This window comes from Saccostrea cucullata, unplaced genomic scaffold (assembly GCF_032062105.1).
Source record: "Saccostrea cucullata isolate Sc308-1 unplaced genomic scaffold, CSIRO_AGI_Scuc_v1 ctg65, whole genome shotgun sequence".
Taxonomy (NCBI): Eukaryota; Metazoa; Mollusca; class Bivalvia; order Ostreida; family Ostreidae; genus Saccostrea; species Saccostrea cuccullata.
In genome coordinates this window covers 516491-543888 of record NW_026938807.1, presented here as the reverse complement: position 1 = coordinate 543888, position 27398 = coordinate 516491, and the positions used below count along the sequence as shown (strand labels likewise).

Below are 27398 nucleotides of genomic sequence, written 5' to 3'. Positions count from 1 at the left end.
TGTGGGTATATTCATGATTAATGAAAATTCGTATATCACGTGATACTGGTGTCTGCAATTGACAAATCAAAACCAGCGAAGGACATTTCCGTTTAAGGCAAAAAAACCACGTCATCAGTAAATCTTGAAGAATGACAAAATGCTTTTCTCCGTAGGCGAGCATCTTTTTTACTGACAGACTCCTTCTACAAGGGTCTTTAATGTTATTTATCAAATGTAAATAATTCATGATTAAGTTGACAATGGTATCAAAGTTTTAATTACATCATTATTTTAGTACATTTTATTTCCACATTTTAAGGAATTGTAAAAGGTTTTTGACTTTATTAAGTGAGAGTATAAAACTTTGTTTTAAAAAAAGTCATATTTTCAGATTTTAAAGATTTTTTTTTTCAGTAAAACCATATTTTTAGAAAACTTTGAAAAAATTGTGACATGATGATACATGTAATTTTGGTACAGCAAATATCAATAATTTTTTCCCAAGATTTTATCATGTTATATAACACTGTTAATACAGTTCCGTTTGCTAATATTTCATACATGTTGAAATACAAATTGATTATATAAAAAGTACTCCGTATGCAAGAATGGGATTGGGAAAGTGAGAAATCTTACATCATCCTTCAAAATTGACTTTTACAAATGCTCCAAAACCTTGAATGTCGTTACTTTTTTCGGCAGTGATTATACATATTTAGCCGAAAATTTGGGGTAAATTATTTGTTTACGATTTGAATTTATGTGACTGAAAAAGGTTTTTACATAGAAACGGATACAACAACAAAAAAATAGATGTTTAAGTAAGGGAAAGTTAATATTTCACGTGGAAATTGTTCTATTGGTAATTGCAGATAATTTGGGGTAAACTTAATTAAAATAAAATATATGGATATAAAAAAAAGTATTCAAGCTCAAAAGTCCACCAAAACAATACAGGCCCCAGGATCATGAAGTATCTTAAGCTTAAGTCTAAATCTTCATGTGTTTCTTTAATGTTGTGGAAGTCAAGTGGATCAAAATTAAAACAAGTTTCAATACTGATTCACAAATAAGGTGTTCTTTGCGAATTTTGAAATAAATTCAGGAATTAATAAACATTTTACAGGTTAAAAAATTTGACTTAAGTCTAAGTCTGTTTCGTGATCCTGAGGCCAGATCAGGAGCAGAGAAAACACGGACCTCTAAAACATCAAATGTTGGATCAGGTGCTATGGACGACAGAGCACTTCCTGCAAACCGGTGATATCCGCTGTGATCTTTTTCATGATCGAAATAGCGGGAAAATACGTAGACAATTCAGTAAGTAAATAATGACTTAACAATCAGTATGAAAAACGTCAATAAGCAATTGACTTAATTATAGATTTTATTTGCTGATAAGTTCATTGTGTCGACCATAGAACTTTCGAAATAAAGGAATGTTTTTAAAAGAGACTGTTGTTATTCATGTTTTATCAATTGGTTTGTCAATAACTTTTCTCGTTTTAGGAAATCGTTCGTACATACAGCATACTGTTACGTATCGATTCATATGTGATATATAAAATCCATATGTTACGAGTACACAAAAGTAGGAAAAGTTGACGGTTGAAAATTTGAGTCATTAAGTTTTATTGTTAGGGTATCATCATTTTTTCTAATAAAGTATCAAAATATGAAACAATTATTTCACATTCCGTAAAATCTTTTAATTCAAGCTCAATGGGATACTATATTATATCGTGTCGAAAAATAAATGGAAATATCTATTGATAAATGATAATGCATCGTTGATATATCTAAATGTCGATTTGATTGATTGATTAATATGTTATGTCCCATTCGAGAATTTTTCACTCTTATTGAGATATCACCATGTAACAGTAAAGGGCTTCAAATTTTAAACTTTAATCAGGGCCATTAGGTAGTGAGGGATTTTCATCGTGTCAACGCCAGCCGTAACACAGGGTCTTGGTTTTGAAGGTCTCATCCAAAGGACCTGCAACGTTCACTTCAAAGTGCCGAGCGCTTGACTAACAAACATGCAGTTCCATGGCTTTCTACTTGATGTCGACTTAGGTCGGTCGCGGCTTAGATATGAAACACGACCTTCCAATTACAGACAAAACGCTGTGGCAATGCACTTTGAAAAAAAATTACGCACTTTGAAAACAAATGTCATAGTGCATTAAAATTTAGACATAATCAACGCAAAAAATTCAAAGTGCGTTAATTTTGGGACTAATAAACGCTCTTTGAAAAATATTTCAATGTATGTTAAGTGGGTACATGTTACACATTTTTTTAACATGGAAACACGTAACGCACTTTAAAAATATGCATAAAAAATCTGGACTTCAATTAAGTAACGGACAGCATAATTTCGTTAAAAACTGATGCATTGACCTATACTTATTAAGAAAAAGGAAAATACAGGTAGAAAGTCCCTCTGTCCAACTCTTTATTTTTCCAACTAAAACATTGGTACTTACATAACTGGTATGACATTGATATTTGTCTTCTAAATATATTTGAGTTAACCTAAAGCAAACAAAAAAAAGTTATAATTGAACGCTGTAAAAATTTCAGTCGAGAGGGAAACAGAGAATTTTCATGGCATCGGTTAATTATAAGAATTACCTAAGTTATATCACAGGTGCTTGAGAGTGAAATGCAATAATGTAAGTCACTTATCAAACCCCTATTTTTGTTAAACTTATTACAGAATATAAACTGAATAAAAGGGATACTAAACTGTGCTATTAAACAGCCATTCCTGCATTATTTTTCAAAGACCCAATTCCCTTTTACATGTATAACGTTTACAAGAACCTCTGGGAACAAGAAATTCCCTGAAAATCTTTAAAACTTCTATATGTCAGATCCTCAAGTGACGTCATCACCAAAAAGTTATCCAACCAGGTTAAAAAAATTACTTATCATTTGCAAAAATATTAACAAAACCGAGCACATTTTTCCTCAAAATGCGTATTAACGCACTTTGGTCCCAAAGTTAACGCATTTGAAAAAAAAATAAAAATGCATAATTTTTTCAAAGTGTTTTGTAGCACAGCGATTTTAAATATAAAATTCTGTAAATAATAAATCGATGCTAAAATTCACAGGACACTCCGCCGTCAAAACATAAAATATTTTGTCATTATATTCCTCATTACTTATCAAGGTTAAAATAAGTCTTACTTTTTCTTCTGCGTTCAAAACAACAAGTAAGGAATGCTTCATCTGCACTTTGATTTTAAATTACTCTAATGCTTTACGATTAAGACGACCATCATCGACGAATTTTTTGCATGTATTTTGGAAAAAATATTACTCGCCTCTGGATCTATTTTTTATTGATAAATCAGCCATATTTAGCCAACATAACTTCAATGTAATCGTATTAAATAAAGGACTCAAAAGATTATTAAAGACTTCTTTGTATTCTGTTCCTTTGTCTTTTAGATCGAAACAACTTTATTTACTTATTGATATATTTATTTTTAAAGATTTATTTCTATTTGCATTCTGCATCATTTTGGCAATGAAGGGAGGCCTTTTTTTTCGAATGAACAATTGCATGTGTCATATGATCTCTTCTATGAAATCATTCAAATATGTGTTGGTTTCAGAAGAAACATCCGTAACCAACAGCCTGAATATTTCTTGTGCTGGCTTCCTCTGGAGATGATGCAGATCTTTCTCCTGAAGTTTAAGAGACTGGTATGCTTTAATTGTTACCTAAATAGAGGACTCGATAAATCATTATCTGGAATACATTTGATCCCGCCTCTGATGTTTTGGAGGTCCGTGTTTGCCTATTCGGCAATTTTTAATGGATTTTTGAGTTCGAATACTATTCGTTATGTCCATTTATTATACCCCCGCTTGAAAAGTTGGAGGGTATACTGTAATCGGTATGTCCGTCCGTCCGTCTGTCTGTTACGCTTTGGGGTACCCATCTCTTATCCGCAACTCCTCTCATACCACTGAGTGAAATTTAATGAAACTTTCACAGAATCTTTGTTACATATTGCCATTGTGCACCTATTTTATTTTTTGATCCGACACATATTTTGGGTTTCCCAGCCACAGCAAAACATGGACTTTGCCATTATAATCGTATGGGAGGCGGGGGTATCATTTAGTGAGCTCATTGCTCACAGTACCTCTAGTTTTATTATAAGAATTGTAATACAGTCGATGCATTTTCCAATTTTTATTTTTTTATTATTTTTTGGGAGACCACTACACAATGCGTCAGGTATTCTCAAAATGTCCTTATTCTTACTTCTTTTTGGTTTACCCTTTCACACAGAGACTCAAAAGGTTCCATTGCAGATTTAGATTTCCACATTGAAGCAAAACTTCGTTCTAAATTATTTTCTGAAAACTTTCAACTGTCAGTGTTTTGTTCTGTTTCTGAACAGAAATTTACTATCGGTTGCGACTGAACTAAGAAATAAATTCCTATAAAAAATAGGAATCATCTGTTCCTTCGCCAGACACCCGGCGCCTTGAAGTGAAAATTGCGGGTCCTTCGGATGAGACCCTAAAACCTTGGACCCTGTAGGTTTCGGCACGTCGATTTAGACCCTTCACTGCTCAATGGCCGTAAAGGCAGAGTAAAGCTAGGTTAGGTCGACATTTGAAGTCCTTTACTGGTATATGGTGACGTCTCTATGTGAGTGGAATATTCTCGAATGGGGCGTAAAACAGCATACAATCAATCTATCAATCCAATATCAAACTTGCATGTTAAAACCCATATTTGAGGAGGCTTTGCCTTCTGTAAAATGCTAGTACATGTATGCGATTTTCCCTAAACCCCATTTAATACAGTCAGTTTAATCTTTTTAAATTATAAAATAAACATTACAAAGTTAAGAAACCGAATTTTCAAACACAGTTTGAAGGCCAAAACAACCGTCCTCTTCTTCTCATGTAGAAATACTAAGATAAAAACAGATCAGCCAACAAAGGAGCGCAATCAGTGTCCAGTGAAATTCCATTAGCCCATCGGAAGACCTTGTGTCCGAAGACTACAAATACGTTGTCGATTAGTAATTCGGTATCCCTTTAATATCAACAGCAAAATCAGAGTGATCCTTAATAAAGTTATTTGTTGATGACCAATCACAAGATAAAGGGAATTTTCGAACTCTTTTTAACCGAAGAAACAGTTGTCTTTGATTTCAAAAACCCTAATTTTCAATCTGTCGTTGGGAATAATTGTTGTTGTAGTTTTAGAAAAGTCGCACGTCCTGATGCTTTCGACTCCAAAAAAAATAAGGATTTTAAATTTTCTAAATATTCCTTGTAGTTTCTTGAAAATCCACATCTGATTTACACCACTTCTAGAATTTGCTGAACACAGTACGTCTGAAGTTTCTCCTCAAATACTAGTATACAAAACGTTTTTGTAGGAACAAAGATAGGGCCTTAGCAGAACATTCGCCCGACCCCGCAGTGTATCTCTCTCTTCGAGGACATCTATTAAAAATCCAGTGCAGGTAGGCTAGATCGAATCCAAACTGGTTGTAAAATGATTCAAAGTGGTTTGAAATCTTATTATATAGGGTTTTGTAAGTATATTTGCTCTTCGTAAATGAGAAACCCGACGTTTAAAGAGTTTTGTTCTTTCTTTTGTTTAATGTCCCTCCGAGAAATTTTCACCCATACATGTTTTTTCGCCTATCTAAATGGCTGATCAGCCCCTCCCTCAGTTAAGAAAAAAAGTTATATGTCCCCTGACGTGTCAAATTCCAGACTTCCTTATAATATCTGAAACAGAAACTTCTTTAATTTCATTTTTTATTATTTTTATGAAGAAGATAACTGTTGCATTAACAATAGAGATAGCATTTCCAGGCTTACGGGGTTCTGACAGAGTTTACAAAAACACCAATTAAAACCGTGTTTTTAGGAAAGTTGTGTTGGTGGATGCAATCAATTAGAACTCTAAATTCTAACAATTTTGTCAGAAAGTAAGCTGATCAATTTTTTGCTATATCATCTTTTTTTCAAGATGAAAGATCCTTTTGTCTCAATCGTTTCGAATACCTTTGAGACTGAAGTTTCGAATTCCCAGTTAATTACAATAGAAGTGCTTCTAAGTTGTTTAAGCCATTGAATTATCTTTAAAATGTTTTAATAATTTGACGACAAATTTTTAGAAAAGTAATTAAAACACTTTATATACAGAATAAACACATTATATATATATATCCAACTCATAGCTTTCTTGGCAAATTTCAATAAGTCAGATGCATTTTTTTGATTCAGGGCCAAAATTTTAATCGTTCAAAAAAGAGTTCTATATTTGGCATTTTAATTTAGATGTTTCACGATGCTCAAGTGTAAAGAGAAATATATTGAGATAAAGAACAGTATTCAAAGTCAAAAGTCGATTAAACAATACAAAACTGGAGCAGAGCAAACACGGACCTCTGAAACATCAGAGGTGGGATCAGGGACGCTGGGAATAAAAGTAATGAAGGTTTTTAAGGTTTCACTGAAGGTCAACTTGTCCAAAAATTTATTTTTACAATAGCTCCAAAACTATGTGGTTTATAAAGTTAAAACTTTTACAGTTTATAAACATATCATTGATTAAAAGATAGAAAGTATCATTTAAAATCAAATATTGAAAAGAATATTTCTTTGAGAAAAAATATATTAAAAATGTAAAATTGTTGCACATTTAAAAAAATGCACCTGCTTAATTTACTGTAGAAGTACTTTTTTCCGCGTGGTATTAATTTACGCTATGTACGCGGTCACAAATTCGTACTTTTAGTGAAAACCATCATTGCAGAAATAATATACTTGGTATGTTTATCAATGAAAGGCAAGTTGGACATAAATGGTCTCTGAAAGGCTGTTATTGAAAGCATGACATAAATAAATACAAGACCCCTATAAAATCCGCCATTTGCAATGTACTTTCGGTTTCATATCTTAACATTTGGACAAAATAAACAGGAAAACAATATTCCAGAGGCTATCGAAGTCCAACTTGCCCTTCATTGATAAACATATATTGTTTCTGCAATGATGTCTTTCACTAAAGGTACGGAATTTATTAGGTGTATTTAAAAAAAAATATGTGCATTTTTAAATGAATTTTTCTCAATAAATATTTTTTAAAAGTATATATTATCAAGTGACACTTTCTATCTTTTAATCATTGATGTATTTATAAACTGTATAAGTTGTAAAAGTTTTAACTTTATAAACCACATAGTCATCAAAAAGTTAAACACTCATTCCTCAGTTATATGATTTAACACTCCACACATCATTTGTGCTTGACGTTGTGCTGTTTTTTTCTTTTTTTTAACTTTCAAAAAGAATTACACCAACTTTACATTGAAGGGGTTATATTTATGAAAAGAAAAAAATATTAACTGATCTTTCCGTATATCTTTTATTTTAATAATTTCTTTAATATCTTTATGAATGAAAAAAAAGGTAAAAATGAAGGTCAACAGTAATCAATGCAATTGTCTAACAAATCTACCTTAAAATTAAATATTTACAATTGAATATTCAAGTCTTTATGTCTAATGAAAACCGCGGTCATTGATCAATCAGTTAACACCGTTAAATAAGCAAGCTATCTATATACATCTTTTACCAGTGGATGTTCTATCAATGAAGGTATGCTAAAGAGGGATGGAGATAACGAACAGTGATCGATAAGTTAAAAACGACAAAATATACAAGAACAAATCTGTAAACATTGATTAAATCTGAACTTCTGGAAATAATTATATTAAAAAATTAGTAATGTTTTTGTAAGCAATAGTTTGTCCAGGCGGTGCAACCTCGAAAACGACGTTTTTTGACCTAAGTGTAACTGAGAAAAACTATTTTGATATGAATATTTGACATCCAAAAATCCCGTTAATTCAGGTACATGTTGGGACACTATTGTTCCATAAAATGTGGAATTTTTACCTCATTCTGGAAGTCCCATGAAATGTTATCGTAAATTTTACATGAAGTATCCCAACACATATTGCTTGAAAATGACGTCAAAAAGGGGTAGGGATTTCTTTTTCCAGCATTCTATAAAGTTTTGCCCCTGAAAAAATTGGTATAGACCTAGGAAATGTTTACACTGGCTACGGAGAGATAATATGCAACCAGTGTACTTGTTTTTAAATGCCAAAATAGATTCAGAGGGAAAAGGAATGCACAGTTAATGTCGATTTGTAGTCAAGGTGTGAAAAAATCAATTATGTCAAAAAATGACGTTGATCAGGTGTTGTAGATATTGAACTCCAAAAAGCAAAATATGCTGGCACAATCAAGCGAGGATCTCTCCCATTGTAGAAATCCAGTTGCAATATTATATGCATTGAAAGTCACTATTCATGACATTGTAAAGTCATATAAACAAGATGGATTGAAGTCCTTACTCAGCTCCAGGGAATTTCATCAAAACAAGTGTATGGGGTAGAAGAAGCAGACATTGAAAAACAATGACGTTATCGGACGTCATAAAACTAAACGGCGACGGCGCCGGGTGATGATATAATGTCGTTTTTATTTTATAATAATTTGGGAAATAATGAACGTATCAAGCTAAAATTTTCAACATTTCTTTATTTTCTGTTGTTTTATTTTCCTTTAAAAAATTGTAAGTTCAGACTACATAGTACATGTACTAATTTTATAGCCTCAGTCCACGAACTTTTTGATAACCCCTCGTATTTTTTTAAAGCCATAAACTATAATTTATCAAAGACCTATGTATATAATAAACAAATGCTACGTATTTAAGTTTAATGTTTTATTCGAGTTGGCAGGTATTGTCCACAGTGGTCTACACAACAGTGGGGCAGCCGGCAAAATGGCATACCCCCAACATCAACATAAGTTGTGCCCTCCCTGACGGGAAAAGTAGCACGCTGGGTTGACCTCATTCGTGCTACGGACACATTTCAACACAAATTATCTTTTATAATTATATTATTTTGCTTTAGCTTTAAATTGTATAAGATATAATTTACAAAGTCAACATCACATATATCAACATCAACCATCACATATATCAACATCAACCACAAAAAGTCAACAAAATGAACAGTTCAATGGTTAAATTGAAGGTGACGATTTCGCCAATACGACCACTGTGAAGTATAGTTCACTGTCTTTCCCCGAACTCCTCGAATGGATAATTCGCCCAGTTGACCCTTGTCATGCATGGTATTCGGCCAGAGATCATTCCAAAGGTCCCAGAATACGGAAATAGCAGGCAATTCAGATCAGCATCGTTAGTCTCCTTCAACGAAATCTCTAATATCTGAAAAGACAAAAACAAAAAACCCACAGCAGAAAAAGATTCTCAATAACATTTGCATAACTCTAATAAATTTGGTATAGCCAAACCATGTAAAACAATGAAAAACGTTATTTAAACAAACAAAAGGAGAAAGGTTATATACTTAACACCTAGCTCAAGGGTTGAGGTGGGAGGGTATTTCATAATACAAAAACATAAATCGGATACTTTCATCACCCACCTTTCACTTTCATTGATGCATAGAAAAGGGGAGATAACCCGTAAACCTAGTGACTAAGTACCGACACTGTATGGATGGATAACTAAATTCCGGCTTATCAAATTTATATGTTTTTTCCACAAAAAGGAGGTGAATGATGACATATAATAAAAGGATAGAGCTTTGATAACGGCGCATATTGTGAGATGAACTCAAATATGCGGTAATATAATGCATTTTTGTAAAGTGTTAAACTAATTAAAAGTGTTTTGGCCCAGTGGGCGGATCCAGAAGTTCATGTGGGGGGGGGGGGGGGGGGGGGGGGTGAGGCCCAAGGGGCCGAAGGGGGGAGGGCATGGGAGGGGGTGACCCCCCCCCATAGGTGTTTTAAATGGTTCTAAATGGTGCATTTTCCAGCATTTTGGGGTACTTTTGTAGCTTTTTTTAAGACCCGATCATCACAAATTTTTTAAGAAAATTGAAAAATAAACAAGACTTTAGACTTTGCTTTAAAAAATTGTTAAATTTGACAACTTTAGGAATACAAGCAGTTGACTTCAAGTTGTCTTCACTTTAAATGCACCTTCAATTAATTTTGTCGTATGTCAAGCTGACTTCTAAGATGCAACTGATGTGTAATTGACAAATGTGTAATTTGTGTGAAAGTACAAATAAACTCTTTAAAAAAAATACAACTCATGATGTGTAATTTTTAAACACTTTCAAAAATTAAAAAATTGAATTCTTTTCAGAATCCCTAACTAGTGCTTTTCAATTACTTGAGTATAATGTCAATATGATTTGGAATATAAACACACATGTACTATTAATGTTTGAAATATGTACTATTAATGCACAGGCACCTGACGTTACTTATTTTTCTTTTAATAAAAAAAATGTACCCCTACCTAATAATTTAGGGGTATATTTTTTTTTAAAGAAAAATAAGTAACGTCAGGTGCCTGTGTATAAATGATATTTCAAACTGAAGAAAAAATACGTAAACTGAAGAATCTGTCAAAACTAGAGGGTTTTGCTAAGCCCATCTGATTTTGTAAAAAAAAAAATGGTATTAATTAAATTTTGTAAACGATAAAAAAGTACTGAATAATGGTTTATTCAAGTAGTAAAAAAAACATGCATTTTATCAGGAAAAGTATATTACTGAGCAGCACCGTAAGTCCGTAACTATGCAGTTCTCTGTTGTTGGTACCTGACTACATGTACTGTACATGTATATGACCTTGTGACAAGATGCACGGACTACCCTAATCTCTCTGTTGATTACCTGTGTATTGTAACGTATAGTTGATGTATATTTCACAGTTGTACAGAACAATGGATTCGTGTTTATTAGAGTTCTTATCAATGCAACAAATTGATAAAATGACACTTGTAAAAAAAAAACGCACCTTGACATATTAAGCAAATAAATAGTCTTCAATTCAACGATTGGCATTTTTTGAAAATCTGCGTTTCACACAATTGAAACACGTTTGTATACCCGAATATCGAAAATCGAAAGCTTAATGATTTTTTTCTATACATGTATGCCCTTTTGTCTTTGAAAATATGAAGACTTTGGCTCTTTAACTTTAATCAATGGAAAAATGGTCGATACAATGACCTTGTCAGCAAATACAACTTATCATTGAGTCAAATGCTGACTGACATTTTTCATACTAATTGTTAGTCCATGATTTATACACTGAATTGACGACGGATTTTCCCGTTATTTCCCGACAAGGAGCACACGGCGGGTGTGACCGGTCAGCAGGAGATGCTCACTCCTCCATGGCACCTGATCCCACCTCTGATGTTTTGGAGGTCCGTGTTTGCTCTGCTCCTATTTTGTATTGTTTTATGGAATTTTAGATTGAACACTGTTCGTTATCTCCATATCCTTCTTCATCTCTTCAGATATCTATTACAAAGTACTTGAAATTTGGTATGTCACGCAGTAAAATTAATCATAACAAGAACACTCGGTACGCAGTTTCCAGATTCCATTTCGCAAATGCTTTCTGATTTAAATACATCCATCTTTAGTTGTTCATATAATTTTAACCGATTTGAAATTTTTATTTGCCTTTGCAATTACAAAAGTGATATATTTCGGCACTAATTGCCTTCCATTTGTGGATGTTCTTTGCGATGAAATTGAAAAGAGAATTACAAATAGCTCCATCAGTTAGCGAACAAAAGAACAAAAAATTACTTACAATTGTAAGTTATATAATATTTAGACGAAATTCAATCAATAACAGACTCATTCGTTTTATAAAAAAACAAAAAATAATGTTTATGTAATAACATTATTCATTCATTTGTCTCGATACAAATGTAGAAAAGTCAGCAAAATCTGAGAAAGTACATTTACGTTCTTTCAAATCAAAATGTTGTAAATGAAAATCTTGAGTTGAAATGAAAATCTAAGTTTGTAATTGTTATTAAAATTTAGAACAATTTTTGTTTAACATACTGTTCTTCTTAGAATTCTGTTTATGTTTCTCAAAACCTGGGTAAAGGTTTTTTTTCTTATTTTGTTTTATTTTTGTTTTTTATTTTACCCTGCTTGTAAAATGGGATGGTATATAGTGATCGGGATGTCAGTCCTTTACGCTTTGGTTACCCATCTCTTATCCGCAACTCCTCTTATACCACTGAATAGATTTAAAGAGACTTGCGCATATTTTTTGTTACATAGTGACATTGTGCAAATTCTAATTTACTTTTTGATCGGAAATATATTACGGGTTTCCGATAGCAAAACGTCAAATTTGATGCTGCAATTTTTTCTATAATTTTGAAGGTAACCCAACTCTTATCCGCAACTCCCCCTTTACCACTGAACAAAATTTAATGATACTTTCAGTGATCCTTTATTACATAATGCCATTGGCACCTCCTATTATACTTTTTAATCTGACACTTATTTCGGGTCTCCCAAAGCAAAACATGGACTCTGCCATTATAACCATATGGGAGGCGGGGGTTATCAATTAGCGAGTTTAGTGCTCACAGTACCTTTAGGGCTTTTTCTTTTGTTCACCCGGCTTATATAAATTTCTATATATTAGATCTTAGATAGTAATCAGCTCTTTTTTTAGGAAAGCCATAAAGAAGGACCTGAATAGTTTAAAAAGTTTTTGGGTTATTCACGATATAATTTTTGTATATATATTTTTTTTAATTTATATTTTGTAATCAGAGAATATACAATACTAGTAAAGTGGCTTTGCAAAATGAAGGGTTCGAAACACGGCCATATCATTATCTTCTCAGACAAATTACGTGTAACAGGTTATCAAAGAACGTCAGAAGATGAAGCACAGCACGTAGCCATAAGTGGCAATACCATCTTTAATTTTCAATCTTTGATTTCATTTCGAAATCAATTTTTATTTTGTCTATTTTTCATCATCCCTAGAGTATTCCTGACTATGGTGTGGATTACTTTATCATTCAGACCGACAAGGAAAACGTGGAAAAGAAAGGATTTTTGCAGTTTTAAAACCGTAATTCATCTAGGTGGGTCTACCGGTCTGAAACTGAATAAGAAAGATCGATGGAAATAAAATCCAGTTCAAAAAACTGATTTTCTTTTTCTTTCTGAAAGGACCAGGTGCCAAGGAGGATAAATCATACCCTGCCGAACAATTTACAGTCAATGTCGAAATTCAAATCTAAAATTAGTAATAAAAAAACTAAATCTGTCCCACCTTCTTACTTTGATTATGGTAACAGAAGACTTAATGTTCTTCAAACCAGACTACGACATAATTGTGTATTAAATAACGACCTTTATAGATGCAATTTAATATCAAGTCCCTTGTGTACGTGCGGTAAAGTTGAGGACACATATCATTATTTTTTCGTATGTCCAAAGTATGCGAACGCCAGGAATGAATTTTTACATAATTTTTTACAATTTGATACAATCCACATACTAGATACACATGTTTTATTATGGGGGGTTGAATCACTGAGTGCTGCAGAGAATGAACATCTCTTTTCTTTAGTTCAAACATTTATTAAGCATTCTGGTAGATTTCCTTGTTAATTAGTGTACCAATATTGATATATGAATTTATTTAACTTTTATATATTCATACATATATGCAAAATGCATCATTTTGTTTACTTTTGCAAATTTTGAATACTTTATATAGCATGTTTAACTGTGACAATATAAATGTGTAATTTACATGTATAGGGAGAGGGCGTTATAAGTATTCAGTACTTGTGCTCAATCCCTTTGTAATTATATTACAATAAAATATGTTCAAATCAACCCTGCCGAACGACCACACCTGCCACGAGCCGTGTGTATTGAACAGGTAGACGGGATTATTCGTGAAGTCAAACTTTGTTTATCGTCAATATTGGATTGAAATACAAACTTGCCCATTGCTATACTCTATTGTTCTCGGTTCATTTTCTCCAAAACGCCATTTACATCCGAAAAGTTAAAGGCAGCTACTTCTAACAACCAAAATAATATTTGAAAACTTTTTTCTAATTATCTATGCAGCTTTTTTTCGTTATAATTCTATATAAAATTTTTCATATATTTAGGATTGCGGGAAAATTTTCCAAAGTTTTCCCACTTTACCTGGTAAACATTATTTAGGTTACTTATTCGAATATTAATTTGTAGGACAAATTGCTGATTTCAGATGAAAAAAAGTTGTTGTTTTTTTGTTACTTATCCCGAAATTAAGATTCTAATATACAGCAGCCAAAAACGTAAGTAAACGTACATATAAGAAGCCGATCACAAATTTTTATTCGTAAAATATAAATATTGATATACATGTACTAGTAATTTAAAGCATCTTATATTATTTAATTCCTTACTTCGAAGAAATTTCTTTGTTCAGTCCATGTTTTTTTTTCTTTCAGAAACATAGATCTACGTTCGGGCCTTTCGATAACGTCGGAGTAATGCCTCTTTTGACACGCGTATTTTCATTTCTCTCTAGATTTAATAAGCACGATTGTAGTTTGCTTTAAATTTATTTCAGTTTCATTTCTATGAATAAATAGTTTGCTTAGTTTGGTGAGACTGAACAACAAAATCCCGTTGATGTGAAAAATGACATTTATTTTTGAAATGCTAGATAATATGCAATCACATTAAACGATTGAGGAGCAAAATGAAATCCAACTATCCTGTGATCAGTATGTCAAAAGTGAGAAAAGAATTAGATAGATTACACAGTCAATATGTACTGGTACCAGCTGACAAAGCCGGTATCCAAATTGTCTTTGTTTGTAAGGATGAAATATATGGAGATATCAAACAGGATTCAAGCTCAAAAGTCTATAAAACAATACAAAATTATAGCAGAGCAAACACTGATCTCCGCAATACTAAGTATCAGAGGTGGGACCAGGTGCCGTGGAGGAGGGAGCATCCCCTGCAGACCGATCACACCACTGTGTACTCCTTGTCATGATCGGGACAATTCAGTATATATACAATGGCCTAACAATAAGTATAAAAAAAACATCGGTCAGCATTTGACTTAATGATAAATTGTATATTCTATGCTGACATGGTCATTGAATCGACCATAGAACTTAGAGCGAAACTGCTGATATTCTTGTTTCAGCAGCTTGTTTGTCAACAGTTTACCTCGTTTAAGAAATTGTCCATAAGTAGAGCATGCTTTCGACAGGTGTGACCGGCCGGCAGGGGATGCTTACTCCTCAATGGGACCTGATCCGACCTCTGATATTTTGGAGGTCCACGATCATTGCTCTGCTTCAAATTTGTATTGTTTAAAGGACTTCTGAGCTTGAATACTGTTCGTTATCTCCATATATATTATTTAAAGCCTATATTTTGCAAATTTTATGGTCGATAAAAAGACCTTGTTAGCAAATACAATCTTTCGTAAGTCAAATGTCTGTTTACATTTTTTCAACCAATATCCATGAATTTTTTGTACACTGAAGTCTAGAGATTGTTCCGTTTGCTTGATCGTAACAAGGCACGCATGGGGTGTGGTCGGTGGAGAAAGGGCTGCTTACTCATCCATGACACCTGATTCCACCTCTAATGTTTAGAATATTTGATTTTGCTCTATTCGATAAATGAAGTGTTAAAATGAAAATGTAAGGTTGATTTCTTTTCGTTATATTATTTTCATATTTAAATGGTCAGTTTTGGTTTGTCCATAGTCCGATCCATCACTCTTTAAATCCAAGGTGATATTTATAAGAATATCAATTCCCATTTTACTATAGAATTCAAGGCTAAAAGGGAAGATTGGTATTCTCTCTCTCTCTCATTTTATCGTTTATCCAAGCAAAAACATTTTTGAAAGAAAAAAGGAAGGCAAGAAAGAAAAATATGGGTAAAAAGCTGTATTTGTAAGTCCACGTCAACAGCTAAAGTAACGTTTCTTGACAAAATTGGCAGCATAAATACAAACAAAAATACTGTACACTATAGTTTGAATACGGAAGATTTTCATTGGAGAAAAACAAGTCATAAATTACGATAATTAATCTTGTTTCATAATAAATGACACAGAAGAGAAATAACACAATAGATTCCTTTTCTGCAATTTGAAGCAAACATTTCCTTGTCTCTGGCGGAAGAAAGCGAAACCGTTAACCAAATAATGTTCCGTAACATGGATTTCTAAAAGGCGGTTTAAGAAAAGTACAAATCGATTTTTCCGTTGTCTATTTTGATGCTGAACTGTCAAATGTGCTTTGAATCGGAATTATAAAGTACTATCGTAGTCTTCATCATATACCTTTTGAGTATTGAACAAGAATTCTGAGAGAAAATGTCGTAATTCCGTTAAAAAAATATTGAAGCAATATATAATACAAAATTGAATTTAAATTCATCAATGATCAAGGTAGACTCACAAACCAAGGTGCTGGAATTCCATGGAATTTAAGAAGTCTGTAATTCTCTCAAAAGACAATGCAGGGGAACGAAATCTAAGCTGGATTTGTAACTCATCAAGACAGACTCGAGTACTTTAAACACAATTAGCTCAATTTCTCGAGACAAACACCAAAATACAGGTTCGGATTCGTAATAATATATATGATTAATGTCCCTTTCGAGATTTTTTTAATATTATATAGAAATTCCACCACTTGCCTCCATTGATAAAGTAGGTACTTTATCAAATGGAATTAAAGTATCTGATTAAGGGCTATATGAAATTAACCATCTATCTCTCTCTTCTCTCTTGAAATTCAGAAGTGAAAAAAATTATATATAGACTACGCGACCAATATGTACTGGTCCTGGCTGACTAAGGATGTACATTGACATTGTTTGTAAGACTCATAATGATTATTTTATTGTAGTTTAGAGGAATTAGGATTCAAATGTGTAAGTGGTATGTGCAACATATAGAGATAACGAACAGTATTTAAGATCAAAAGTCCATACAAACAAAACAAAATAGGAGCAGAGCAAACACGGACCTCCGAAAAATCAGAGTTGGGATCAGATGCCATGGAGGAGTGAGCATCCCCTGCCGACCGGTCACATCCGCAGTGTGCTCCTTGTTATGATCGGGAAATAGCAGGAAAATCCGTTCTCAATTCAGTGTATAAATGGACTAAGAATTAGTATGAAAAACATCAGTCAGCATTTGACTCAATGATAAATTGTATTTGCTGACAAGGTCATTGTATCGACAAAAGAACTTATGAAATGATGACTTTAAACGAAACTGCTGAAATTCTTGTTTCATCAACTTGTTTGTCAATAATTTACCTCGTTTTAAATATTGTTAATGCGTAGAGCATGCTCTTGCGTATCGAATCAACTGAGATCTATACCGGTAAAATCCGTATGAAGGTGATAAAGGTATATTGCTGCATAAGTAAGGGAAGTTGACAATAGAAAAGGTTGAAGTCATCACGTTTATAATTATCATAGAACTTGGTTGGTAGATTACCATTAACGTCTTTTTCAAGTAAAATATCCAAATATGAAACAGATGTGTCAGACTCTGTGGTATCTTTGATCTCAAGCTCAGCAGGGTATATCGTGTCGACATAAGAATGGAAATTACAATTGTTAATTGACAATACGTCTTCGACGTATCTAAATGATAAGTTGAATGCCACTGCAAGTGTTTTCTTCTTTTCACGCATCATATTTTGCACAAATTCTGCTTCATAGGAATACAAAAATTAGTCTGCTAATAACGGGGCCAGTTGGTACCTATGGGAATTCCAATAGACTGTTGGAAGACAAGGTCTCCAAAAAAAAAAATAGATATTGTCAATCAGAAACTCTTGCGTCTTTTTGATGTCAACTTCAGAGTATTTGTGTACAATCAAAATGTTTTTCAAACAAAATAATTTTGCAAATGACCAATTACCAGGTAAGTAAATTTACGAGTTCTATTTTTATTGAAAAAATAGCTGTCAATGATATCAAAAACCTGGACTTTCATTTATCGTGGGGAATGATTGTGTATATAACTGAAAAGTCGTAAGTTTTTGTTGATTTTAGTGAAGTCTTGTGATTTCAAATTGTCCAAAAGTTCCTTGGAAGTTTTAAGTATCTACATCTGATTTACATCACTTCTTGAATATATTGTTGCACAGTATTCTTGATGTTTCTCCTTCACTACTGTTAATATCTTAGTGAGGAGTAAAGAAAGAGGCTTGGTTGAACATTTACTAGAACCCGCTATGTATCTTTGTAAGGATTCTTATGAAATTTCGGAATCCAATATATATATGGTAGTTCAAATTCATTTTGGTTCTTTGGAATATTAAAAATATTAAAAACTGACACATGATTTTGAAGATGTTGAATTCCTTTAATAGCTCCCTTTCTAGGAAAGAAATTCTTCAACATCATATGTCAGGTTTAAGTATTTTTAATATTCCCAACAATCAAAAGGAATACTTATCATCATACTTTCTAAAACTTCACCAAAAAATCTTATAAACAAAGATACATAGCGGATTCCAGTAAATGTTCTATCAAGAAACTTTCTTTACGCCTCACTTAAATATTAACAGTAGACTAATGAAGGAGAAACTTATGGAGTACTGTACTACAGTATATTTGAAAAACTTACATGTACCAAAATTTACTAAAATCAATAGCATCAAAACGTTCGACTTTTCAACATTTTGTAAAACGATTCCCCATGATAAATTGCTAGTTGGCTTTTGACATTATAGACAGAACTTTGCTTTATCAAATTAAAAATGGTATTCGTAAATTTATTTACCTTGTCATTTCCAAAATTAATTGGTTTCAAAACACTGATGCACACACAAGTAATCTAAAGTTGGCATTTAAAATAATCTATGCTTGAGTTTCTGATTGACAAAATATATATTTTTTGGAGATCAGGTCTTCCAACAATCTGTCGGAATATTCCCATAGGTACCAACTGTGTCCAATTATTAGCAGTCCCATCTGTGCACTTATATGAAGCAGATTATATTCAAAACCTTAGATATAAAAAGAAGAAAACACATACCTTGGCTTTTACGAGTACCTCGACTTCTAGATATATTGACGACGTATCATCAATTAATGATAATTACTTTTATTCATATGTCGACTTGATAAACTTGCAGCCGAATGAGCTTGCAATAAAACAAAAAATACCACTGAGTCTGAAACATCACTTTCATATCTGAATGATTAACTAGAAGATATTATGTTAATTGTAACTTTGCAACAATCTTCAACTTCCCTAATTTATGAAGCAATATACGCTTATCACCTGCATACGGTGTTGATGTCTCCCTCATGTGTGTCTTATTTTGATTCAATAAACAAGAGCATGCTCAAATTAAGAAAAATTTGTAAAAACGAGACTCTATTGAAAAACAAGCTGATGAAACATCTGGTTTAAACTTTAAAGTCATTTCGAATTAGTAAGTTGTAAGGTCGATACAATGACTTGAACAGCAAATATAATCTATTTAGTCAAATGTTAACTGGTTTTTTTTTTTTAATGAATTGTTAGGACATTATTTCAATTTTGAATTATCTGATGCTGTTTTCGTTTTCACGATCATGTCAAGGAGCAGACGGTTAATGTTCAATGTGACCAGTCACCAGGGGATGTTCACTCCTCCATGGCAGCTGATCCTACCTCTGATGTTTTGGAGCTTCGTGTTGTTCTGCGCTTAATTTTTATTGTTTCTGTGGACCTTTGATTTGGGTTACTGTTCGTTATCTTATTCAAGATAAATAGAATTATATACCGTAATCTGAAATCAATAGGGCTGATATAAAAAAGGATGAAGACAACGAAAATTGATAGGCCGTAAAAAAATCTAAAGGCAATACAAATCTGTAAAAGAGACTGATATACGTTTTAGTTTAGAGGTGGTGATCAGGTGACTATGAGGACTTAGAATCCTCTGTCGACTGGTCACACTAACCCTAAAAGTTTTCATTGGAATTCTCAATTCATAGGAAAAATTCTTTACGAAACAAGAATCAGTGGGCAGGAAAAGAGGAAACTAATATGAAAGCTTCCTGACATTATGTAGATTATAAATCTCCCTAGATTTTATTGGGGCCTCGATAGGTGCACACTCTGGTTTGTTGAAATTTTGCTCCCTTGCTGCTTCCGGACATTGAGACAGCTGTGAGAGCAACGAAGGGACAACAATCTACAAAAGAATATGCTTTTTAAACGAAAAATCTATAAAATGTATGAAAGTATAGTAGGGGTGAAAGGAAAGTTTTGTATAGAATATGTTTTATTTTCCACCAATGGAGCAATGAAAATATCGAAAGTCAAACCTAAGCAAGCATCCCTACTTTGTTGGATACCTACGTACAGGAAAGGATTGGGCCAGGATCAGGAACAAAAATATCAAATAACCCTGGTAACCTAAGAGGCTTGATTTTTAATTTACTATTTTAAAGTTTAGCATCTCGTGACATTTGAATACAAGCATTATAAAAAGGGTTGTAGAGAGATACCCGATTTTATACTTGAAACTTCTTTCTAGAATATCTCAAAGTTCTTGAACCCCGCATACATTTGAAAAAGTTTGAACATTTCGCCACACATTTGCGTCCATAAATTTAAGGTTCTTGAATTGCAATATACATGAAGTCTGTACTTTTTATCACTTTTATGTCAACTGTAAAATTCTTTTTTATCGGAAAATGTTCCTTAAAAAACAAATAAAGATTTGATCAAAAAAAATAATGGATTTATTTACAAAAGAGTAAAAATTTGGTTAAAGTTCAATAAATATATTTTGAAAATATGAATGCATGCGAAATTCTGGAAAATAATTGCCAGAATTGTTGTTGAATGATTCCTGAGAAAATAATGTGGAAAAAATAGCTTGGATAGTGATTTTTGTCACTCGGCGCCTTGGTTTGAGTTATGTAAAATACGGCTGCGTCTTGATGTGCGCAACTGTGTCTGTTTTATACTCTGCGCAAGTTCCGTACCACGTGTACGCTTTACAAACAGACGTTTCTTTGAACACGAAGCACTTTGATCCCATTATGTTGAAGTATATTTTTCCCAAAAAGTTCGCATTTGGCGAAAGCGATTGTTGAAGACAATGTCGAAATCTGAAAAAAAAAAGAAGAAAACTTTCTGTCAATATACTGATACTTTCATGTACATGTATACATTTCAGTACAAACACAAAACAGAAATCTTAAAAGACAGAATGAAAAAGTCAAATAACGATGCTGATAAAGAGATAAAAATGTCTGGATATATATTTCGTTTCCAAGACACAAATGAGAAATATGAGGAAAATATATTAAAAACTTTAAGAACAGGTGTGCATTAGGCAAACAACATTAAAAAGATTTAAAACCGTACATAAATATTTGAAAACGATTTGTGCTTGGTACATGTTCTCTCGGTATTTGGTTCCGGAACTGAAGTTTAGATATTTTTCTAATGAATCTCTGATATTAAATTAAAATACAAACAGACAATCGGGGTATATTTCTGAAAGAGCAAGACTCCCACTATGTCAATAAACAAAGAAAAATAAAGACGTTCAACGAGTCGAAGATAATTATCCCGTGAAACATCACAGTGAATTATGAGACACACCTATGATATTTCTGTGTGACTGAACCAACCGAAAACTCCTACAACTAATACCCAGACATCGAATAAAGAAAAAAAAAACCATAACGATCTGATTCAAATAAAAACATATGAATGTTCTCAATGTGGAGTCACCTATTTAATTTAATGCCTACCATCAATGAGAAGGGATGCATAGAAATTAGCCGTTGTGGTCATACTTGAAGTCTTTCTTTGATGCAAGGAGTTTTCCTAATAAAAATTATAATTATTGTTCACCCAGATTTATGTTTGTTATGGATTTAAAACCGTAAAATTTTGAACCTCCCACCTGTAGCTAGTCTGAAGGTCTTTGGGCAGCGGTGTATAAAGATTTATGGGAGCTCTTCTGTCAGAAAATAACGTCTCCTATTTAAATTTCAAACTTTCATACATAAAAACAGGTACTTCTCAGTTTGTCGTTAAATTATACACGGCATTATTTTTGTTTCTAATTTTATTTTCCTGGTCTCTTTAGCTATATATAGGCACGTAGTATTAACTAAGTGTGGAGTGAGTGAGTGGGGGCAGATCCCCCCCCCCCCGCCACCTTTTTCTCTAATATTAACTTTAACTATTGAGTTGAGAAAAAAAGCTGGAATCTAGACATAACCTACCCCACCATGCACAAAATGGAATTTATTTTTGAGCTTAGACGTTGTACTTTTTTCTGCTTGTCAATTGTGATTTGTGCGGAAAGTTTTGACACCCCCCCCCCCTCAACACACACACACACTTTAAAAGACGATACTACCTGCTTGCCTGATATACGAGAGGATCTTAAAGAACTTAAAGTTAATTTTAAACTTTAAATTCATCAGCACAAAGGAATATTACGGTACCCTCGTGGGATATGGACTCCCCTATCCCCCTCCTCCTCCTCAGGATTCACGTGACTATTTTAAAACATTTTCCTTATTCGTTGGTATTTCATGCACGTAGAAACTAAATCTTTTTTTACATAAGCTTTAAAAAGATGAATGCTAATGTCGATTTTCATTCATCTTAACGCCGAATGCTTAACGGCGAATAAAAAGGAAGAAGGAGGATATTTAGGTCTACAAATATTTACTTAAGAAGATTACTGGGTCGAGATGCTCTTGTACTTTTTTCTTCTATGGGGGATAATTACTTCAATATCAACAGTAGCATTACTCGTCTTTCAAATGAAGCAACTGGTGTATAAAATAGCATTTAAAGTGACAGAGTTTCTGTTAAAACGATATTTAATCACTGTGTCCTATTCTTTATTATAAAAGGTCCTTGATACAAGGACGGCCAACACTGTCTATAATAGGGGCTTGGATTGGCACAAAAAGCAAAACTCGCTGTTCACAGTATTCATATATAATCGCTTCCGCAAACTTTTTACAAAAAAGAAACAGAAAAGCCTTCTCTCTTATAACAATCTCAAACACTTTTCTTTATTTTAAAATTTTTTTTTATATATATTTAATTACCAATGATAACAATAGCAGTAAAAATCAATTGGGATGGATTTCATTATTTATTTTCATTCGTTTATATGATGTATTTAAAATTTCCGTTTTTATTTGGATTGTAGCTGCTTACCGAGAACTCTTAAATGCATGCATGCTTAAAGAAGAATACTTTTTTAATAAAAAAAAATATTATGCACGGCCAGAGATGACCAACGGAGGAACAGCTGGGCCTCCATTTGACTTCTGTGTGACCAGGCGATGTTATCAGAGGGTATCGTGTCTAAGATTAAACCAAGGATCAAATAAATTCTCCCAAAGAGGGCTATCATTAAAGTTGATTAATACCCGGGAATCTTAGTCCCGCTCCAAACAAACTCAGATCTTATCATCGCCAAGGTTTGGTGCAGTGAAGAACTATAAATGATGCGTGGCCACGAGAAGACAGAGGATTAATTTATTTTAAATGCCAGAACACTCCTAATTACTGGTCCTTTTCTGAGCAGTTGACATGATCTTAAAAGGATCTCCCTCGTCCCTTCGGTTTCAAAATTTATTGCTGACTACATATTAAATTTTGCGTTCTAATTTATTACAATAATTTGGGGGTATTGGAACAAAGTTTTCGGAATGTAAACAAGACATTCAAATTGATTCAGTTAGAATTTTGAATGGAAGTTCAGCTACCTAACTGGGCAGTAGTGGCTTCACGTGTTTAACATGAGTAAGAATGTTCTTGCTGAGTTTCACATTTAATTAAGGCTTGAAATTTTGCATCCCCTCTCTTGTAAAAGTAAACCATTTACTGACAATAAAAAATAAACTGCCAAAGAGGGGAAAAGTATAATTTTTTGATCATTTCCTAATGGTGAGGGGTTTTTGAAATCATAGGCATTCCTCCACGCCTTGTTCTTTGATAAAATTGGACAATTTTAAAAGGGTCACTTTTTCTTTTTTTCCTTACAAAAATATAAAGAAACCATTATTTAGTTAAGAAAATTTCTGCTTCGATAAATTTAAAGAGGTCAGGTGCTCTAATTGGAACGGAAAGAAAGAGATGACGTTTTGAGATCGATCATAATTAAGAGACCTACATAGGCTGACTGGATCTGTGTGGTCCTTTATGTCTGAAAACGATGCTTTATTAGAAGTGTATGTCTCAAACTCTAATTTCAATCAGTAAACTGTAATTGGAGACCTTGTTCTGTGTTGTCGTCTGAAGAAAACATGGTGTTATTTTACTTATTACTTAGCCATAGAACAGTCCCTAGCTGCCTCCAAAGTATTATGATTTTGCTCAAAAAATTTAATCTCACGCCACAATAATTTCTACTACGACCAATTATATGTTTTCACAGTAAGCGGATATAAGGATATATTTTGTCTGAAAAATAAATTAACATTGCAGGATCATTTGTATTTGAATAAGAAGTGCATTATTAATTCTGCAATATATCAATATCTTTGAGACGGAAAATTCATGAATGAACTATATTTTCATAATGTGCACAATATCCTGCAATTCAATAGCCTTTCTGTGTGGTAGAAATGAGTAAATCCCTGATCGTGAACTGGTGAACCCAAACGTAATTATTACTGCATCTGTGACTATGATAAAGAAAAAATGGAGTTAGAAATTCGATATTCCGAGGAAGAAAAAAGTGCGACATGGTGACAATAGAGATGTCATCGGCTCAATATTTGTCTTTATAATTTACGTACAGTTCACAAAATTTCTTTTTTTTTACGGAATTGTTGCCGACCCCGTGTTGATGTTATTCATGCAATCTGACCTGCTTTCTTTTTGGGGGGAGAACCCCTTTGCACCTTTTGTCATCACGACATAACAGGGATGACTCACCTTAAAAAGTACCTATTACTAATTCATAGAAAATAATGAATTTTGACAACATCAAAAAGTGGATATTCAAAGATCGGAATAAACCTTGCACCTCCGGTCGATTTAAATAAATTTATTGTGTACAACTGCATTAAAGTAGTAAAAGATCCCAAGCGTGTGGCATTAATTCTAAAAAATAAAGATCACAGAAAAAAGGAGGGAAAATCTTTTTAATTTCCATATACGTTTTAAGTTCATTAGAAATAAAGACCATTACGATCTTATAAGAAATGGACAGCGGGTCAAGTGATGTGACTTCTGTGAAATGTCATTATAATGGCCCTACTTTGCAGTAAATGCATTGTGCAGAGTACAAATATAAATCGGCTTACAGATGTGCACAACAAAGTTCCTCAAAAAAAGATTAAGGGGATTTTTTTTAATTCATAAAAGCATTCAAAGGCCACCTGCGCAGATTAAATATGAAGATAAAACATTTCTAAATTCGTTTTATTTCTTAGTTTGCGTTGTGTACATTTATGGATGTTGGTTTTATGACATGTGTATTTTCTTTTAAAATCTGTAAAATCTTTCAAGTAACTATGAAAATGTCATTTCGCTTCAAACGCTTTTAGATTAATCTAGGTTTTTGGAAAATTGTTTCAATTCTACCAAAAACATATCTCTGTAAATAACGATGTGCATTGCACTTTTGGTGTGTTAACTGGTTGTGTCCAATTGTGGAATACTTAGCTAATGCTCTAATTCCATTGTATGCTATTTCATTTGACTAAAGAATAAATTATCCTGCCACAATGAAAAATTCCGTTCTGCTAATAAAGTGCTTCATATTAACATTATGAACAGTGTGTCACAATTAAAAACTTAATTAAAATTTTTAACGCCCAATATGTCCTTTAGCATCAGCAATATGGCAGTTACGCTTCTTTATTACCCAACATGTACTACTTTATAATTACGCATCTCTATATCTTTTATCCTATACTTAATTATTCTGCAATCAGTATCCATGGAGTTTTTCTACAATACACATTTTCCCTTTTTTTTGGTCTCAATACTTACTCTTGATCGCATTTACAATGCAACACAGCGTGGAAGCGGAAATTAAAGTAGTGGAACTTCTTGGTGAAAGGCTCTATGATGTGATGGCAGAGATCGTGGTCCCGGCAGCACACGTCTAACTCGTTATCCTCCCCTAAATCGTCGTACTCGGTGGCCAGTTGCCCCCTCCCACACCATTTGGTGCCCGGGTACATCAGGAAGCTGGCAAACAGAGAGGAGCGCTTCCGTCGTCTGCTTCTTTTGGTTCCTCCTCTGTCGTTTGTCGGAGAGGTTTCGACATCGTACACCGGGATAAGTTCTTCCCGTGGAAGACGATGGCTTCGTTTGATTTTATTTGCGATTTTGTGGCATAGTTTTATGTCATGTCTGATCTTGATCAGATCTCTAAAATTCTGCAAAAACTTCCTCCGACGAAAAAACACAAGAGCACTGGAGTTTGTATCACGAGCATTGGAATTGTACAGAGAAAACACGTCACCTTGTTCTTTTCGGTAGAAAATGTTAGAATCGTTAGCAAAATCCTGCACAAACTGCAGAATGGTAGCGTTTTCTACTGAGAACTCACAGTCTTTGATGACACCATTCTGGTAAACAGTTTGTATCAGTTTACTACCATCCGTGATTTGATGCAATTTTGTTTCATAAATAGAGTCCAAAAATGCGGTGGTCTCCAACATAAAAATTCCTTTGAAAGCAATCCGAAGTTCTCTTTCATGTCTGAAACTATTGTATCGTACGCTCACAAAATTTTTATTTGCATTACTTTTTTTCTCAGACCATTTTCGGCTATTTGAGTATTTTACTAAGCACATAAATCCCAAACATAATATCAAAAATTTCTCCTTAATTTTTTTAGGTTTCATCGTCGATCATAGTACACAAAAATTTCTAATTCTTTTTTTCTCAAGAAAAACTGCCTTTAATAAGTTGTAATTGCTTCATTTAAATTCCATATTAACAAGCGGGAGAATAAGGGGAGACTGGGAAACCGTGGGTTTACATACTGCCTTATACGAATCCTCCACGTTTGACTTGCGTTTGACAAAAGTCCTCTCGGCCCGATTTGCTGCTCTCAATGATACCGTGTTTCTGTACTTCACAGTCCCAGACAGAAAAATGACTAAATATTAAATTGTCATATTTGATTTAGACAAAAAAATATATTTCGTCACAGTTAAAAAGGGTAATCAGGTGAGGAAATTCTCGCGTAGTGTTTTCTTTTAGTCGACAAATTTAGTGGGTTTAATTTTGACACATTTGAAATACTGTTTAGAAGAATTGCGGACAAATAAGACGTATTGTATTAAAATGATTAATGTCAACCCCTGGGAATGTTGAAGTGCAAACTGATGAATAAGGTGATTAATTTTAGTTCAAACTATCCTTTAATATGTTGCGATTGTATATAATCATATATACATGCATGTAGGAATAATGACTGAAGGTTTACATATATCTT

General features: G+C 33.2%; 1 protein-coding gene across 1 annotated transcript; it reads right to left on the bottom strand.

Moving 5' to 3' along the window:
- Nucleotides 1-20680: 20680 nt before the first annotated feature.
- LOC134251415 (uncharacterized) lies at nucleotides 20681-26878 on the bottom strand. The gene is made up of 2 exons (XM_062733824.1): nucleotides 25940-26878; nucleotides 20681-21063 (listed from the first exon to the last, which is right to left on the bottom strand). Exons 1-2 carry the CDS (start codon nucleotides 26800-26802, stop codon nucleotides 20868-20870), a joined length of 1059 nt encoding a protein of 352 aa, XP_062589808.1. The 5' UTR covers nucleotides 26803-26878; the 3' UTR covers nucleotides 20681-20867.
- Nucleotides 26879-27398: the final 520 nt, after the last annotated feature.

Coding starts and splice junctions, on each gene's coding strand:
- LOC134251415 (XM_062733824.1), bottom strand. CDS start 26,802: ATGAAACCTAAAAAAATTAAGGAGAAATTTTTGATATTATGTTTGGGA. Junction 21,064..25,939: donor CATTGTAAATGCGATCAAGA/GTAAGTATTGAG, acceptor TTTTTTTTTCAG/ATTTCGACATTGTCTTCAAC.